Source organism: Scophthalmus maximus, chromosome 13 (genome assembly GCF_022379125.1).
Source record: "Scophthalmus maximus strain ysfricsl-2021 chromosome 13, ASM2237912v1, whole genome shotgun sequence".
NCBI lineage: Eukaryota > Metazoa > Chordata > Actinopteri > Pleuronectiformes > Scophthalmidae > Scophthalmus > Scophthalmus maximus.
The window spans coordinates 10,964,017-10,982,500 of record NC_061527.1 but is presented as its reverse complement, the minus strand read 5'-3'; the positions used below and the strand labels follow the sequence as shown (position 1 = coordinate 10,982,500).

The 18,484-nt window shown below is 43.8% G+C and overlaps 1 protein-coding gene across 7 annotated transcripts in view; it reads right to left on the bottom strand.

Moving 5' to 3' along the window:
* Positions 1 to 18,484, bottom strand: part of ttll7 (tubulin tyrosine ligase-like family, member 7) — a 65,169-nt gene that overhangs the window by 22,122 nt on the left and 24,563 nt on the right. For 5 of the 7 annotated variants that reach the window (XM_035648109.2, XM_035648108.2, XM_035648115.2 and 2 more), the window contains 6 exons: positions 12,859 to 12,953; positions 11,015 to 11,162; positions 10,002 to 10,075; positions 6,683 to 6,818; positions 2,487 to 2,510; positions 1,762 to 1,848 (listed from right to left, as the gene is read on the bottom strand). In XM_035648109.2, coding sequence (XP_035504002.1) covers positions 1,762 to 1,848; positions 2,487 to 2,510; positions 6,683 to 6,818; positions 10,002 to 10,075; positions 11,015 to 11,162; positions 12,859 to 12,953 — 564 coding nt within the window. The remainder of the gene's footprint in view (positions 1 to 1,761; positions 1,849 to 2,486; positions 2,511 to 6,682; positions 6,819 to 10,001; positions 10,076 to 11,014; positions 11,163 to 12,858; positions 12,954 to 18,484) is intronic. The other 2 variants (XM_035648112.2, XM_035648114.2) reach the window with 1 other exon arrangement.

Sequence of the window (18,484 nt, the reverse complement as noted above, 5' to 3'; positions counted from 1 at the left end):
TCTACTAATAAGAGCAAAGTGAAAATACTTGTGTCCCCTAAGTGCAACTATAATCTAAATCTGTGGTTCCAGCTTGATTTTAAAATATGATTATTAGGGGGTTTTTTTGCAAGCGGCTGCTTTTTGTACACATGAAAGACATTAGCAATTTTTTAGTTTGACGTTTATTAAGTCGGCGGTCTATTTCACATCCTAGAAGGGAACACACTGATGGCATTATTAAAACATTTATACATCTGTTATTCAATGGTTTGCTTGGGCAGTGCTGTCAGGCCAACCAAATTAATGGACAGGAAGTGATCAGAGGGCTTACGCAGTCACCGCCGGCTAGCCATGTGGGTGAGTGATAGAGAGGGATGGAGACGGAGAGAGATTAAATACAAGAACAGAGAATAAAGGGGAAGATGGGAACATGAGATTGATGGGGAGCGAAATAAAGAGGAGGTGAGTCGGAGAATGGGAGTGAAGAGAAACAGAGAGCGGGCGTTGAATACATCGAGGGAAACGGAAATGAACAGAGCGGGAGAGAGAAAGAAAGAAAGAGAAAAGGACTCAACATACGAGCGGAGATACAGAGAGAGAGAGAGGCAGACAGTGGATGAACAGGAGAACAAGAAAAAGAGAGAAGGTTTAACACTGAACAGACGAGATGGGAGAGAAACGCAGCATGTGTGTGAGGAGGAGAAGCTGGAGGGACAGGGCGAGAGTAATTGGGTTAAATCAAGTTAAAGGATGAACTGAGGAGAAAGGAGGGGGAAGAGGGAAGCACCACAAGGAACAAACGTGGGGAGGTGTGTATCATAATTAGAAAGGCAGGAGAATGAAAGAGACACGGAGACAGAAAGAAAACCTGCAGGTACCTGCTCGCTCTCCCTCTTTGGCACATTCACCATTTCACTTCCTTCCTCGCTTTCTTAAGTGATGAAAAACTAAACCTTAGGGGCCCCTTCCTTTCCGCAAAATCCTGTCTCTAATCTCTTTGCCTCGATCCTCTCTTCTAACTTTTGTGCACCCGGTGGTTCAGTTTCACCAGATGGCTTGTGAGCACTATACCCCGAGGAGTGAATCTATCCGTCACAAGCCCTTTCCCCCCTCCTCAGTGTCTCTCGCCGTACACTCGCCATCATCGAAACTGACTGGGCCCAAATTAATTTGGACAACAGTGATTGTGTCTGAACAAGTCCTCATTCCGGCTAAGGCCTCTCTAATGCGGCGTTGAACTGCCCTGTCGAGTCCCTAACACACTCGTTGAGTGTTCCAGCCAATTTCAGACTCGATTGAGGGACCGATGTAGATGTGCCGGGAGAGAAAAGTGGATGGAGAGGTGAAGGGAGGGGAGTGAAGCAAGGTGATGGGAGGGGGGAGTAAAGTGCTGGCATGGGAAATTGAAGGGGCGTAGATGTGTATGTGACACAGAGAGAGAGAGAGAGAGAGAAAAAAACTGGGGGACAGACAGACGGAAAGAAAGAAAGATAGCACAGGGAGAGAGAGAGAGAGCCTGACAGCTGTCCCCTGGGGGAGTTGGGTCTTTTCTTTGGGCCTTTTTCTGATTCTTTTCTTTCCCGCCCAACCTGCTAAAGCTCCCTCCTTCGCTTTTATTTTTCTGAATCACACCCTGTGTGCATTCTGTGGACGTCGGCTCCAGGCATCTGCTTACCTGCTCCCAACTGACACTCTTCTTGGCACTTTTGCTTAGGTCCCATGAGGCAAGCAGGTCTCCCTCCCCCCAAATTTATGTGGCTCCCCCACCCCCCCACCTACCTTAGGGCCTCGCTGCCTGGAGGATTTGCCCATCAGCTTCTCGTCGTCCAGTTCACATTGTTCCAGCAGATCCAAGATGTCCTCCTCCTACACACCAACAAATACAGAAAGGTAGATGTGAACAACGTGCAAAAGTTGTTAGTTGTAGGTACATAAGGAGTGTACAAAATAAAGTGTCAGCAAAGACTAACATGGTAGCTAAATCTTGATGATTAAGACTAATTAAAATGCTCTGATGTTTCATATCTCTAATAACTTAAAAGTCAAAATGAGGTGTGACAAACCAAAGACCCTTAAGTTAAATAAAAAAAATAAAAAACTGTAGGTATGAAAAAGTTAAACTTCACAGGCCTGTGTGTCTTATCTGGGGGTTAGAAAAAAAGGCCCTGGCTGAACATGCCTTGCTCTTTGGCAGCGCTCACAGAGGCTGATTTTGGAAAAGGCAGTATAGTGGCCATCGCCAATGTGCTGGGGGCCTTGGCCATTTGGCCAAAGCCGAAATTCAGGCAAAGGTGATTAATGTTGCTTCACGGCTGGGACACACAAAGCTCCCACTTGCCTCTCAAATACAGATGAAAAGTGGTTGTTTTCCCTCAGATTAGCCATCAAGCTGCTTCCTGGGGTCTGTGAAAAGGTCGATGTGCTTCTGGCTCTCTCTCTCTCTTTGTCGGTGTGTGTGAGCCTAAACATTTGTGCACCAAACTGTATGTACAGTGGCATATTACCTTATCTGGAAGTCTTTGTTTCGTCTTAAGGAATAAATCCACGGGAAGAGGAAAAAAAAAAGACAAGAATAAAAAAATGGTATATTGTTCCCAGCCTTTCATTAAGATGGGATAAGATGCTATAACATATTTTGCAAAATTCATCGCACAAGTGGTCCTGAGGAGCAAACAACTAAAATTTTATTATTTTTTACATGTGTTTAACTTCCTCATTTAAAAACTGTAATAAAACAGTATTTATTACAGTACTGAATTTTTACTACACTAAAGTCTGCGAACTGTTAACGAGGTGAAAACTTCCCCATCCACAGTGGTTTAAAGACCCGTGGAGCCAATTTACCTTGTTAGATTACACCAAAGTATATTACATGGAAGTTCTGACATGCTTTAAAGCCTGGGAGTAAACTTGACACATATAGAAAATTACAGGTGATCTAAAGGCTATTTGCTTTCCCTTTACTAAAAATGTTTATATCATCATCACGTCATATGATGCAGCTCTGTGAATTTAGCTCTTTCTTTAGTGATCACTGACTTCACTTCGGAGGCTACATTTGAAGGCCGGTTGCCTCACAGTGGCAGTCTTTGACGGACTTGGCTGTCCCGTTGCACAGGCTCCTGACCGACGAACGCATTCCTTCCATTGCCAAGCAACTAAGGATCCAACAGGTGGATCCTAACTCGACTCTACCTATCCCAGGATTAATTGCGTGACCGTGAAGAACTTTGAACTGTGGGCAAGTGCAGCTACGTTTGCTTGGCGAAAAGCGGTCAGGGCGGAACATGCTGGTGACAGCAAATAGGGAATCCGCCGTTAGACCAGACTCATTTTGGTTCGGCCTTCACGGTCTACACAGCCGATGAAGGCGGGAGGCCTCCGTCGGCCACGTAGGCCGCGCTCTCTGAAGGAGGCAGTCCCTGAATTGACTCAATTCGTCTTGGCCGTTTGACAGATGATGCTGTCCTTTGCATTTCTGTGCTAATGTAGTCAGAAGATGCTTACCACTTTCACTGGTTAGGAATCGATCAAAAACATGTCCCTGAGCCAGCAGAAAAACTTCTGCCGGAAAACTGGGCTTATTGCTTTAGACAAATAAAATCTGGTCAGGACCCGCGCATTTCTTCCTCATAGCAAGGTGCTCTTAGTGGAAAGTGGATATAGAATGTCAGTGGCTCAACAACACCTGTATTTTTTATATGTGAGAAAATGGAGGAATGGGAAGACACCAAATGAGTGAGCAGGAAAACATAGATAGCTTACAACAGAACTACCAGCGTGATGCATAACCGTCAACCTCTCACAACCTGTGTGATGCAGACCCTGTAGACACCAGTGTAACCTGTAGCTGCGTCGTCAGCAGTACAGCAGCTGGAGCTCAGACGCCTGCTCTGCATGCTCCCTGGCAGCGTGCGTCAGCATGTTATTGCTCAGATTACAGAATACATTTTATTCTCTTTGACAGTGTGACAATCCATTACATTTTTCGATTCATGGCCCAGAGAAGCCCACAAAGGCAGCGAGCGTGATTCCTGTGGGTACAATGTCTGTCAGGCTTAACAGATATGTTGATGGCACGCTGGAAAATAAACTTTGGCCCCTTGCAGTGACAAAAACTAACCAAACAGACAACAGGCACGTCAGATGATCCATTATGGATCCCACAAGGGTTATGATCCCTTTTGTCATTGTGACGGATGCCCAAAACTAGAGGCTTTGGTTTATTATAGGATCCTCGTTATGTTTGGGGGGGGGGACATAACTCTTCCATAAGCACCTTTCAATTGTAGGCTAAGAAACAAACGGTTAAAATCTGAATTTCACTCAATATTTCATCGGAGCTGTCAACATTACATTCCCCACCCTCAGAGGAGATGGCCGGACTGTGTGCTACTGAAACTACATGTGGTCGGTCTGTCAGGACAGTCTGGCTTCTCCTTTTTCACCTCAGCTAGGGTGACTAGTCTTAACTGATTCAATTATGATTAGTTGTGGAAATCCAAGATAACATCAAATAGCAATTCAAGACCTGCAGAAACATAACATCAATAGTTCTGATTATATTGTCTGATACAGGGCAATACATATCCAAGTAGAGGTCTAGTTTTCATAAAGTTTCTGTGTCAAATCGCTGCAGTGAACACAACTGTGCTGTCGGGAGCAGAGCGCACTGGAGACACCACGGTGACACACACACACGCACACACACACACTGCCTTTCAGTCAGCTCACCCGGTACATCTTCACCACCTGCACACATGGACTGTGTAAATTAGCAAAGTCTGAAAATAAAGCCAGTGACAGCTCTTACACAACCAGAAACTTTGATGAATGTGTCAAAGCCCTCTCGGCTGTTGGCATGATTCACCTTACAGCACCAACGTTCATGACGTGCTTTTCACTGATCGTTTATGGTAAAATGTGGGAGCGTAGAGGGCGGGACAAGAGGGCGAGATTGTGATTCATAATGGAACATTGCCTGCAGGTGCCTTATTTTTGGCGCACGCCAAATTTTCAGCTTTTGTGCGCACATAAGAAATGAGACCCCTGGTTTGCTAAAAGTAGACACATCTTGTTCAGTTGATCGCAGAACCTAAAGCGAAACAATTACAGGGAGTTGTAGAATCAGCTTGAACAATTTGAAGAGGCACCATCATCTCTCAAATTAATGTCACTATTTAAATCTGTTACGCTGCAAATCATGCAGGTTATTAATGAGCTGCATTGGGTTTCCGCCATCATTGTGTGTTGACGGCAACAATGGGAGCAGCTGAACTGTAGCAAGGCCGAGGAGCACAAACAAATGCTTGTGAACAGATAAAACACGTGAAAAAAAAAATGGCATTATTTGTGGTCTCATAAATATCGCAATGCCACATTCAAATTCAGAAACATCTCTTCTTTATCAGGGGATTAGGAGCTCACGCCTTGATATTCCCTTAACAAACGGACGGTCCAGTTGTCACTCTTGATCGTGTGCTCAGATAACAAACTCTACAGCTTCCTTTGTTCCTGTTATGGCTCTCCCTTCCTACTTTGAACAAGACCCACATCTCTGCGTTCTGATTAAATTAGACCCACCTCAGCCTGGTGTTTCGACTGACTGATCTTTGATTGACGTCTCCGCAGAGATTCCACTTTTGAAAGGACGCACAACTTTATGAAAAAACAAACTGCAGAGGGCCAGGGGCTGTTGAGGTATATTTGTTTCTCCAAAAGCTGCTACACTCGTATATCATATATCTCCTCCCGATGCTTTGATATGAATTTGTAATGTCAATATTGATGTCAATAACATCCATATATTCAGTATTCACTATTAGAGCCAAAATCACTTCAGGGTTTGTTTTTTTTTGTGTTCTTTCCAACGCTTCAATGCTTTTTTCCCTTGTGTATGAATAATTCCACACTGCCTTTCTCTGTTTCTTTTCGTTTCAATAATTTGTTCTTTCTGAATATTTCACCAAACTTAAAAAACAGATATGTCCGTAATTTGAGTTTGTTTATTTTTCGTACTCTACTAATGGCCTTGTGATTCATAAAGTCCATTTGTAATAAAAGGCTGCCACAATACTCGGAACAAAAGTGACAAAACTACAATCTCTTTCAGCATCTCACCCTCCTTCTCTCATGTGATCAAGTTTTTTGGTATGGGAATCAAAGTGTCTTCGTCACTGTGGTCAAGGGACCTTGAAACCCATGAATTCTTCCACTGCACAAATGTGTGTGAGTGTGTGTTAACTCACACACTTACACACACCTTACGATTCAAACATGCACCCTGAATCAGTGTCAAAAAATGAATAAATGAAAATTTCAACTGCGGGAAAGCAGAGTAAATGTGTGGGCGGAAGGAAAACGAACAAAGTTCTCTGTAAATAGCTCTACTGAAACAAAAATGGAATTGTGTGGCATATGATTTGCTTTCAAAAAGCTTGTGTACACTTAACAATAACCATCTGTGGAGAAAGTGAGGGACAATGAAAAAGCGAGACAGATAGTGAGGAGAAGCTCTGCGGCTGCGTCAAACTTTCCGCATTATTTGCAGATGCCGCATCCATCCCTCTCTGGCATGTGTCTGTCCACAAGTGTCTGTGTATGTTTGTATGTGAGTCTCTGCAGGTTTCTGTGTTTCGTATGCTTGTGTGTATGTGCGCGCGTGTGTGTGTGTGTGACAGTCTGCCACTGACGTACGTGCCTTCATTCGTTTCAGAGGATTATTCATTTCCTTTTGAAGTGAGGCAGCTCGCCCAGCGAGGAAGGTCTGAAAGGCGGCCGAGAGCAGGCTTTCATACTTCTCCAACAGCAGCTTGTCGTCTGGGGGGTAAATACGTCTGTAGGCCGCAGAGACACAAAGAGAAACGCAGAGAGAGTGAGGGAGGAGTAGAGAAAGGAAAGGCAAAGTAGGATGGTCATCAATGCAGGGAGAAGGGAGACGAGTGAAATGTGAAGAATGATGAAATTGAAAAAGAGAGAGGGAGTGACAGAGTGGAGAACAAGTGAGATGGCGAATGGGGGTTCAGCAAGAGGGATCGGAGATGAGAGGACGAGTGGTGACAGAATTGGGAGTCAGGGCGCAGTGACGGATAAAAAACAAAAGGGATGAAGAAGGGTAAGAAAAGGGGGAGATGGGGTTGGCAAAGAGATAGAGAAACGCAGAAAATGAGCAAGAAAGAAATGGAACATGGATGCAGAGATGGAAAGAGGGAGAGATGAATGAAAGGAGGAGGAGGAGCGAATGGAGTGAAGCACAGAGAGAGGTCACGGCACAGCAGGTGAGTGCGGTGGATGGACAGAAAAAAAGGAGCAGGCAGGAGGGGAAACACACAGACGGAGAGCATTATAAGTATTTCAGCTGAAGGTGTGAAGTGATGCAGAGACAACCAGAGTTTCTGCCCCGCGGTTTTATCCCTCCACCAACCAGTCACGGTGCAGGAAATAGGTTCACAATCTCACATTCTGAGTTATGGCGTTCAATATTGGCCAGAAAAGTGTTTGCATAACCTGACGACCTTTTTGGTTAAGAAATGTCACCACTTTATCGTATTAATCTATGCGACATCTGTGTTAGATTTTGTCATAGTTAGCATGAAAACTCTGTGAGTTAAGGCCAAAGGTGCACTTTGTGTTTTTGCGTTACATAGACCTTGACCTTCAACCAAAAAACTTCTAATCAGTTCATCCTCGATTCCAAGTGAACATTTCTCCCGAATTTGATGAAATTCCTGTTCCTGAGATATCTTTTTTCACGAAAATGTGACAGACAGACACGTGGACATAGTGCCTCCGGCCACGGCTGTCGCGGCTGAAGACAGTTAAGTGGTGGGATCAAGGGCGGAGAGTGAAGGAGGATTGACCAAAGAGAAAAGACAGAGAGAAAGAGCTACTAATGGAGTTCAGAAACTGTACAAACGTCTGCTCTCCACACATAACATCCTCCCTGAGATGTGCACTTACTTCCCAAGTTTGTCGCAGTCTTTGCTAATGTGCCTCATGTTCACACATTCCGCATAGTTTTGTGCGCTCGAGACTAAACTCTCAGTGCTCAGTGTTTATCTTAGGCCTGGGGGGATTAGGGAAATGTATAAACCTCTACCTGGTTATCCTCGTAATACATCTCCAGACTCGGGCCCAAGTCATCACTTTAGCCGTGAAATCAAAACAACGACGGTGTTATAATCAAAATAAGCATTGCAGAAGCAGGGAAATGGTTTGCCGTCGACACAGACATATTTGGGGGCCATATTTTAGGCTTTTTGAATTAACAGGAAGTTTGAAAGGCCACTGACACAAGTAGAGACCTTGAAAAAACACACTGGAAAAGAAGGATTCCTATAGATTTCTACACGTACAACACCAGGTAAAGTGTTGTAAACTTTGAACAATTTCATCATTTAAGCTTTTACTGCCATTTAATGATTCGATGCAGCGGTGCTGTTCTGGATATATGGATTTTCATAGTGTTGACAGTTTGTCCCAATTCTATGAATCAACCAAACTACTGAGACGAACTTCCCTTGGCACTATCCTGATTTTTTCTTTTTTTCAACCACCTTTAAGTTACATAGACCACATGCTTTTCTTGAGATACACATCGAAATGTGGAAAAGTCTCTTTACAACTGCTGGATGCACGGAACTGAAAAGATAAAATATGAAAAGAGACAGAAATTGTCAACCCTCAAAGAGCAACATAAATCATTTGATTGAAAACTATTTGGTCAGTGCTTTAATAGTGGGCGTTGACTGCTCCCTTGTTTTTGGAACCCTCCATCTCTGAACATATGGACATTTTATTTGAGTGTGACCCTCACCATAAAGTATTTTTCAAATAAAATGTTCGTGCCGAGGCGTATTTTCAGCCACATGTTTCCAATTCATCTAGGAGCAAAACTAATATTCATATTCCAATCACATCAGTTTTTAAAATATCTCCATTGTGGTCAATGATATCTATCATGCCTCCTGATTACAAGGGATTTAAAAGATGTGAAGTGAACAGCACCAACGGCATCAAACCAGCTGGGTTTCCCTCCCGCCACAGGGTCTTTCCTGTCTGTGCCTGTTGCAAGTTTCATCGAACAGCCGAATGAAACTAAGTTCATTACCTGAACTCATCTAATGAGAAGCAGCGTGTTAATCAGACTCCAGTGCTGCGCTGGGACACCTTTTGAATTCTAAGGGGTCTTTATTAGGGGTGCTCAGACAGACCTCGGCTTGTTTGATTGGCTGTCTGGCTGCCTGTCGGAAAAAGAGGAAGGATACGACAGCACTTCATGCAGTCGGATATCGGTTTTCTGACTCCCCATTCAGTCAAGTGATGATTCGAGAAGTCACTTAGACTTGTGGAGACCTCAAGAAGGTCTGTCTGTGTGTGTGTGTGTGTGTGTGTGTGTGTGTGTGTGTGTGTGTGTGTGTGTTTGTGCAAGGGATTGAGAGAGAATGAGGTTCTGGAAATGTGGGTGCGTGCGTGCTTCCATGTTGGATGAAGAGACGGGCAGGAAGATGAACTGAGGGAGAAATGTTCCATTAACAATTTACAATGAACAAGCCGCAAATCAGAGCTCGGAGTTGCCGAGTCATGTTTTAAGGTAGATCTGCTCCGTCTGTGAGGTGACTATGAAAAATTGACACATTTGATGTTTGGCAAAATTTCAGCTGAAGTTACAGTAGAAATAAAGGTGCTTGGGGAAATATAGTATATAGACTCATTTGAATTTCTAAAATGATGAAAAGGTAACCTTGCATAGTGAAGTAACGAATTGAACCTTGACATTACTCACTAACTCTGATTTTCTGTCTATGTCTCTATTTTACATATTCTCTCCGTCTTTATTATTCTGCCCTCATAACACTGTGTGTTCTCTTTTGTTTGTCGTCTGCAGAAACATTACTTATTCTCCTGAGAGCCCGGCACTCTGCGGATGACCCCGTAAATGTAAGAGAAGCTGGCACGAATACAGTGAGTGGAGTTGCAGCAGGGACAGTGTTCCTCTCCTCGGCTCTTTGCCTCCTTACCTGTAGTTCCCCAGATGTTGCTTTTCATGCTCCTCCCTGGAGATCTGCTTGCGGACCTGTGCCAGTCGCTCTTTCTACAGATAGGAAAAAAAACCCACAAAAGAAAATCTTTCAGTTGAAAGTCTGCCACTACTAATGTAGCCACATGAATAGAGTCTTAAAAGCAAAAATTGAAAGAGGAGAGGGAGATAAGAAAAAAGCAGCCGCCGTCAGTTCGTCTTATAGTTTACAGTAGAGCCATCTATTAATAAATGGCAAAGGTATAATTGTGGAACTAGTTTGGCATAAGGCAGAAAGGAGGGTGTAACTCCACCACTTGGAGCTGCAGTATCATTGATAATTGAGGGATATGTGGCTTCAATAGACCTGAACTGTGTCTCGCACTTCAGGCATAATGGCACATTTAAAGATGAGGTAGTGCCCTTTTAAAAATAGTGCCTCTGCGCCATCTTTCCCACTGATTACTGCTGTGGCTGATCAAAAGGCTAATCAAAGAGAGTGGAGACGTAAAGCACTACTCGCTGTCACTTTTCCCCATAAAGATGAGAAAAGCTCCCGGAGTCCTTAATTCCGAAGAGAAAATAATTAAATGGTATTCTTGTCGCAGAAAACTTTGACACTTTTGACGTCGGGGTAAGAAGTGCAGAGTTGCTGCTCAGTCTTTTCTTCTCGTTTTAGCTTGTCTTGTTACAGTTGTGAGGAAATAATTGATTCTTTTTGCGTGTTTTTTTAACTAAAGGCATGGACATGTTTACTTAATGTGTCAGATAAATTCTCTAAACACTCTGATGAGCACCTGCCCTTGAGCTGCTGAAGTCCAAGTCAGTATGCACCTTTTGTGCTCATTTTGGTTGATTCTAAAAAGCATGACTCCTCATGACTGAGGACCAAGGACCGTTGTTTCAGTCTCAGTTTGCATTGGTACAATTGAGAAATGAATATAAGAATTTAAGGAAAGGGGTTTGGGTTATAGTTTTTTTTTAATTATTATTATTATTTCTTTCTTGTTTTACCAGCTCTTCTCTCCTTCTCTCCAGTGTGTGACGTTGTTTCTCCCAGTCTGAGGAAGTAGCCGAGAGTTTCTTCATGGAGCTGTGTCCGTAGAGCCGCCTCTGAGCCTCGGCCTTCTGCTGGGCCAGGTTACGTTTCTTATCGCTGGCCCTGGATCCACATACAAATAGGTAGTCAACACGATGCATAGTTAAAAGACAAGGATTGGGGTGGACTCCATTAAAAATAAACCAGCTAACAGCAAAACTTTTACATCAGATTTTCTCACTATCTTCTCACTGGAGCTCCTTACCATTGTCTCCAATGATGGTTCACGTCCTTGACTTGATTTCTGTCACATTTTTCCGCATGCAATAGTTATTTTTTCCTTGTAACACTAAATACATCTTAGTAAAGTTTAGATTTAATTGATGTTGTAAACTATGATAAAGCTTGACAATGTACAGGTCTCACACCGAACCAATTGACTGACCTGAATTCGGTAGGAAATAGCAAAAGAAAGAAAAAAGAAAAAGAGAATCGCTCACAAAACACTGAACAATACAAAGATAGAGATCGAGCAAGGACACAGATAAACACACAACCCCAGGATGAACAGGACCAGACAACTAATCCTGAACAAGGGGGCCATTGCAGTCTGCAGTCGAAGGGCAATTCATTTTAGTCAATCGCTGGCCCTTTAAATTGGATATTGAGTGCCGTTGGGGGTCGGAGGTTTATCAATGTCCATGCCCGACCGGGTTCGAATTGATCCCACGTTGATACAGTCAGTGTTGCAAACTGAGTTGAGTCTACATACCACCTACCCCTCCCTTTTGGGAAGCGAAGCCATTACTATATAAGGAAACAGTGAGTGAGGTAGAACAATGCCCGCATTCACTCCAATATGAACATAAGCAGTTTGTCCAGTGGAAAAAGCTCCCCGCCGCCTTTCAAGGCCTCTTACGATTTATTCGTCATGAAATAATCAAATCTCCCCCTTTAATCTGTGGGAACACGGCAAACATCGGCCACGAAACAAATCATTTTGATAAGAGATGTGCCCGTGCCAACTGAAGCTGGACAGGAGGGTGGAGTGACTTTTTATGTGGGATGGCAACGCACCACGCAACACATTTGGCCAAACTAGATGTATGAGGCTGCACGTAATTGATCCATTGTGTGTTTGTGGGGGGGAGTTGTGTATGTGTGTATGTGTGACTAGTAGAGTTGAGACTATATTTAGAGCAGTAAAGAGGAGGACAAGCACAGAGAGAGAAAAAGAGAGCAGAGATCCAGAGGTCTGGTTCACGATGATCAATCAGTGGACGGACTCACTGTAGCCAGGGGACAGAAAAGCATGCCAGCGAGAACACACACCCATACACACACACACAAACACTACATTTTACATTCAACAAGGATGACTATGTGCATAACCTTAACAGAAAAAACAAACACAGCCACAAAGCAGAGTAAAATAACAACACAGAAGGTTATCCACACATAGAGACAAAGGCTAACAATGCAGTCTCAAAAAACCACAGATAGCATAAGGCAGCAGACGTAAAAAAGAAATCCAAGCACACATTCACGCAGCATGTCTCGGTGAAGGGTGCACAAAGCACACAACGGAGGCATGGCTTTGTAGCTTGTTTTGTTTTGTTTTTTCAAACCTCCTATTAGTTTCAAGCTAATGTGACAACTGTGTCATCGGTCTGAAACCAAAACAAGATAAAGACTTGCAATTTAGCTGTGCACCAACAATCGATTCAAATCTTTCAAAACTCTGTGAAATAAACTTTGACATTTCTATCTGTGTGTGTGTGTGTGTGTGTGTGTGTGTGTCCTCTGTGGAGAGCAGTACCTAATGTTGAGGAGCTTGAGAGCATTGAGCAGCACCCCTTTCTTCACGTCATAATCAATCTTCTGATCGGTCCCAAAGCTCGGAGCTCGATTGATCTGCCAGAGAGGAGAGAAAGATTCAAAGGGTGGGAGGGGGGTTCTACTTCAGCTGTATTTCATTTTTCTTTTGTCTTAATCTAGCAAACAGAAATGCTATGCAACCACAGGCATGAATTCAGGGCATCTTTGGAAAAGAGTGAGCTGTTCCCACAAGAAGGAGAGAAGTCTGAAGAAAGATGGAAAGGGAGCGGGGTTATTTCTATTTTCAGGAAACTTGCCTTTGCATAAATCCTATCTGACACTCATGTGCGTGTGCCTGCGCATGCAAAAGAGTCTATGTTTCCATATATATAAATCCGCACATAAGAACAGATTGCGTGGGTTAAGCTGTCACCAGAGAAGTGACCCAGCAGCAGCACGCGGTCCATTACTCTGTAACCTGTGCCTTCCACAGTCAGACAACGCAACACCCGTCCGCACCCCTGCCAGCTATAATATGTCTGTGCGCATCAGTAAATAACCACCACTCAGCTCATAGTCGATCAAAATCTGAATAATCAACCTGTCATTTGAGGTACAAAAAGCCTGTATCATCCAGGTAAAAAAATTCAAGAACAGGCAGAACCATTTCCAGCACCGGTTCAAGGTATTCAGATGTCAGTTATTATGACTGAGACAATAAATCAATTCTTCCCCTTTACACTTTGTTATGTTCCCCCAGTCTCTCTCTCTCCCAAGGTGAGAAAGAGATTATGTGAGACAACAAAAGGACCAGCGAAAGGAGCGAAGTGCAGTGGGAGGGTGAATGAACTGGCAACTGTGATTGGAATGGTGTCTTCCCATGGGGTTAATTTAAAATGAATAAGCAACAGATGCCCAAACGAAAAGGCTGGCTCGGCTTCACGGACCTTGACTATTGAGATAAGTCGGGTCTGCTACTAACACCGCTCGAATGCACTAACCAACTATTTTCTTTTTTATGTGAAAAAAAGAAATGAACGAGGGGAACGTTTTGATATCATTTGATTTGTAGCTTCTATAGTAATAGCTTTTATAATGGTATGTTTAGTAAGTAAGTTAGTACATGAAAGAATTCTGAGTGGATTTCCTCATCACAGGAAGGGAATTTTGACTTGAAAGGAGAACCCTGAATCACCCGACTGAACTATACCCATAAGCTACGTTCAGACAACGGTCTGAAAACCTGTGTAGGGCAATATACATGACAATGTTGCTGCTGTATGCAAACTGAAAAATAATTTCATGAAAGCCGTGTGTAAGGTATCATGGTTTAGATTTCTGAAGAGATTTTTTTTTCACATTACTATCAACAGCCTACATTTTTACTACTCAATATGACCCAATATGACGACATCTGTAGGTGGTCTGCTTCCATTATGTCCAAAATAGTCACTTTAGATTTTAGTGTTGGGTTTTGTTTCCTTTTTTTTACACAATTCTTCATGAATTTGTTTATGAATCCTTACTAAAGCCACAGGCCAAACGAATCCGATTTTTTGGGGGATTGAAAATCACTGCTGCAGTCATAGTTCTGGCAGTGTAGCTGGAAATCCCTCCTCCTCGTTCGCCTGAATCTGCGGTCAGAGTGAGTATTTGTGTCAGAAGCATCATTCGTCTCGTTCGTATCTTCCTTGAGAAAAAAAAGCAGTCGGATACAGTTGAGCACATCAGAGCAGCACGACAGCCAATTGCAAATTGGGATTTCGGCAACAGAGCAGCCCTGAGCCAATCAGAGGTTTTTAGGGTGCATTTTTAGAATCCTCCAATCAGCAACGTTGGTAAATAATGCTGAAAGAGGCCAATGAGGAAACAGATTGGTATTCGAGATCAGACCACATGGAACCATCAAGATTTTCGTCTGAAAATGAGTAACAAAATCCAAAGGCTCTTTTACCGAAGCATCCGAAGGGGTTGCCGGGGGGAGGAGGTTCTTCTGAACTAGACATTACTAATCCTGACACAAAGGTGTCTGCTCCAGCGAGGCAGCGTTGTGCTGTATGTATAGTATTTACATGACAACCAGGCTCCCAGCAACTGAGCGAGCCAGACCGTTGACTGTGTTGCCAGCGTCGGGGCAGGTAGCCCCAAAAAGAGCAGTAAATACTGAAGGGAGGTTCAATTGCCAGCGGTAAAATAAATCTGGACAGGCTTGAGTGAATCCCTAGGATAGTCCCAAAATATTAACAGCTAGTCCCCAATCGTTAGGTGGGGTGTCTGGATGTGCCTTTGTTAGGGTGCGTGCGGGTTTTTCTACACAGCAACTATTAATCAGAAGGACGGGGTAGGCGTTGAATGTCTTCCGGCGCAAAGAGGGAAAAAAAAAAAGGAACTGAGACCCCGTCCAACTCGTTCACTGAACAGAATGAAGTCTGCAATACGGGCCTCTGTGTGCTGAGAAGGACGGCGCGCCGCTTCGACCTACAGTGACCTATCTGCGGAAGAAAAGCAGTACAAAAGAAAAAGGGGTCTGTTTTCATTTAGCGCACTCCTTGATATGACAGACGCAATGAGGAGAGTACGGCTTGTGGCCTATAGGTAACAGCCAGACTGGCAGTGATCCCGGCGGTGGTTGTCTGGTTACTTGTCTTCATTTCTTAGTTTGATTTGTGGCATCAAGCTGTCACCAGGTAGACTGGCATCACAGCGCTTGCCGTCTCTCTTTGCTATCCCCCAGTCTTTTGTCTTCCTCCTTCAACTCTCTGACTATCGCTCTCCTCCTGGTTAGTTTCTCTTCCCACTCTGTTTCATGCCATCTCTCACCCCATCGTCTGTCTGGTCACTCATCCCCCCCACCGCCCTCCGCTTGCCAGCCCTCATTCCCTGGTTGTTACCTCTCTTATTCCTTTCTCTTTTTGTGTGTCTGTGTTCTCCTTTTCCTCTCTGGCAAAGGAAGTCGGACCAGTATGGTCCTAATGAACCCCTGCAGGCTCCCAAAACCCCCACTCTGATTTCCTTAAGTGACTCTGGCAGGGTCTTAAAGGAGCCCGTGGTTGCGCCAAGACGCATTCAATAAAAGCGTCAGATGAAAAGATTAGAAACTCCTTTTTACTCGTGCTTTGCTTCGGTTCAGCATCAGCATCTCATTAATGTGGCCCGAATCTCAGTTGGTCAAACAGCAGATTGAACTTAAAGGAGAAGAACATATCAAGTCTGTAATTTTTCGCCGGACAGGTTTATCCTCATCTGATCGCCCAACGAAACATACAAAGACCGGAGGCTGAATATACATACTGTACACAGGACACGTAGCCCTTTTATTTTCTGCACCTGGACGTGTGTGACTGAGACGCACCACGTGACTTGCCATTGTTTATGAAGGCACTTGTGAAATACAGCTTGTGGCGGTGGGGCCCATCCATTTGTTTTGAATTGTCTATGAACCACATGTCTTTCTACTGAACTTTACTGAGGCGCCTAAAGTGCAGCTGGCCAGAAGTTCAACAAGCAACATTTTACACGGCCCACTTGATATGAGAGTGACAAATATTTTAATTATATGATTATTATTTATTTATTTTTGTAGTCATTAATTTACTTATTCTTTTAAAGTGGGGTATTCTCATCAGGGTCCCTTAATACAATGACATGATATTTACTCAGATTCTAACTCCGCCTAACAATTCCTTGTCATCATTTCAATTAATAATAACCCTTAGCAAAAAGACAAGAAAAAACCTTACAGAGATTATATGAGTCACTCATTGTTGAAAGGGTTGTGGGCATCAAACAGCTTGTGCCTGTGGCCCCTGCTGTGTCCCACCGACCCCAGTAATACGGCGACAGCAACGGCTCAAGAACAATCAGCTGGTTTTCTTTCCGCAACAAATTGCTTCCCCCCATCGACATCTCTTCTGTGTCTGGAATACTCGTCAAACAAGTGCAAGGGCAGCTTGTGATTAATCGGTTCAGAAAAACGACCCCCTCTTATTATTTCTGGCAGAGTGTAAACAACCACTGCTTTGACAAGGCTCCCATTCTGCCCCGCACACTCGAGGGTATCGGCACAGTTCAACCGCTGTCAGAATGGAGTGTTTGTTGCCGCACAATGGTGGAATGAGAACGGGAGACGGAGAGAGAGCGAGGGGGAGAGAGTAGCAGAGCGACAGAAAGACAGACAGCTGGCCACCCTGTTAAGTCGCTCTCTTGTTTCAGCCATCTTATCAATCACTGTTTTGTTCTTTTGGTGGCGTTTTTAGTGGTCCGCTTGGACACAGGGAAACTCTAGCTGAGAGCGCTGAGCTACCGCTGAAGGTCCTGGGAGCGGGCAGGGCAACGCTTGGCTCAGCCACCGGTCAGCCGGACCTGCCTGACTGAACGGTCGGCAGGGTGCAACGAGTGTTGTGTTTCTTTCTCTTTTTTAGAATTTAGAATCTTTTTTTGGAAGACACACAGTGACACATAAAAACATTGCAACAAGAGCAAAAGGTGCATTCCCACCTTTACAAACGACAAAGCATACTTAAGGTCATAAATATTAAAGAATATACACCTTCCTTCTTAGTCTCTTACACACTCAGTCACACTGCATTTCCATATGTCACTCATAAACATGCAATACGTATCTTCCCTCTCAATCACAAGCGTGCACACAAATACACACTCTCACACACACACACACACAGTCACTGGTGCTGCCACGCATGCCTGATGATAAATGACTAAATGTTGGGGTGTGTTTTCAACTGCCCCACATATGAGGCCTGTGCGCTCCTAATTTGATACTTATTCCATGAAATAGTCATGTTGCGGGAAAATGGATGTGGATAGAGATAGACAGTCCCATACATCATTCTAATTATTCTTTAATAAACCTCTTATCATGCCAACAGCGGCATGTGGGTAACTACTGCCACCTAGGGTTCACAAGGAGAAAAAAACCCCCACCTCAGAGCGAAGGACGACATCCACAGACATTTAAATAAGAATAAATCCTACTAAGTACAAAAGATTAATCAAAGGCAAAAGGAGAAAGAAAGGTGGAAAGGGGCAAGAGAGACTCTGAAGGATAATTGAGTATATCAAACTGTATGTATTCTCCTCTATCATTTCTTTTTTCACCCTACAAAATTCAATCATGAGGGGATGAAAATTATTTGAGAGCAAAGGTAGCAAGTAAATTCCTCCCTAATCACCCCGAATACACAATAATGTTCGGCTGTTGTCGTTAGGGGTCAGAAAACACTCTGAAAAGGAACAGGAAATATCTGAAAGGCAGAGTAACATCTGAATCCTTCTCCCGAATCAGCCTCGATTTAAGGACATGACATTTTCATCTCATTCTACATAACAGCGAGGCCAGTATTTGTTCCTCACAGGAAATTAACAGGACTATATGAATTTGTAATTTATGTGTGTGTGTGTCCTGGGGATGTGGGAGAGGAAAAAGAAAATCTGTGGTTTTGCTTCCATGTGTATGTGTGTATCGTGGCATCTGTTTACTCTTGCTCTTGCAGATTTAACCCACCCCCCCACCCGTGCGCGCACGCGCACACACACACACACACACACAAACACACTTGTACTCGCACTCCAAAGAAAAGGAAGTCTGGATTATGTTGGCTCTGAGG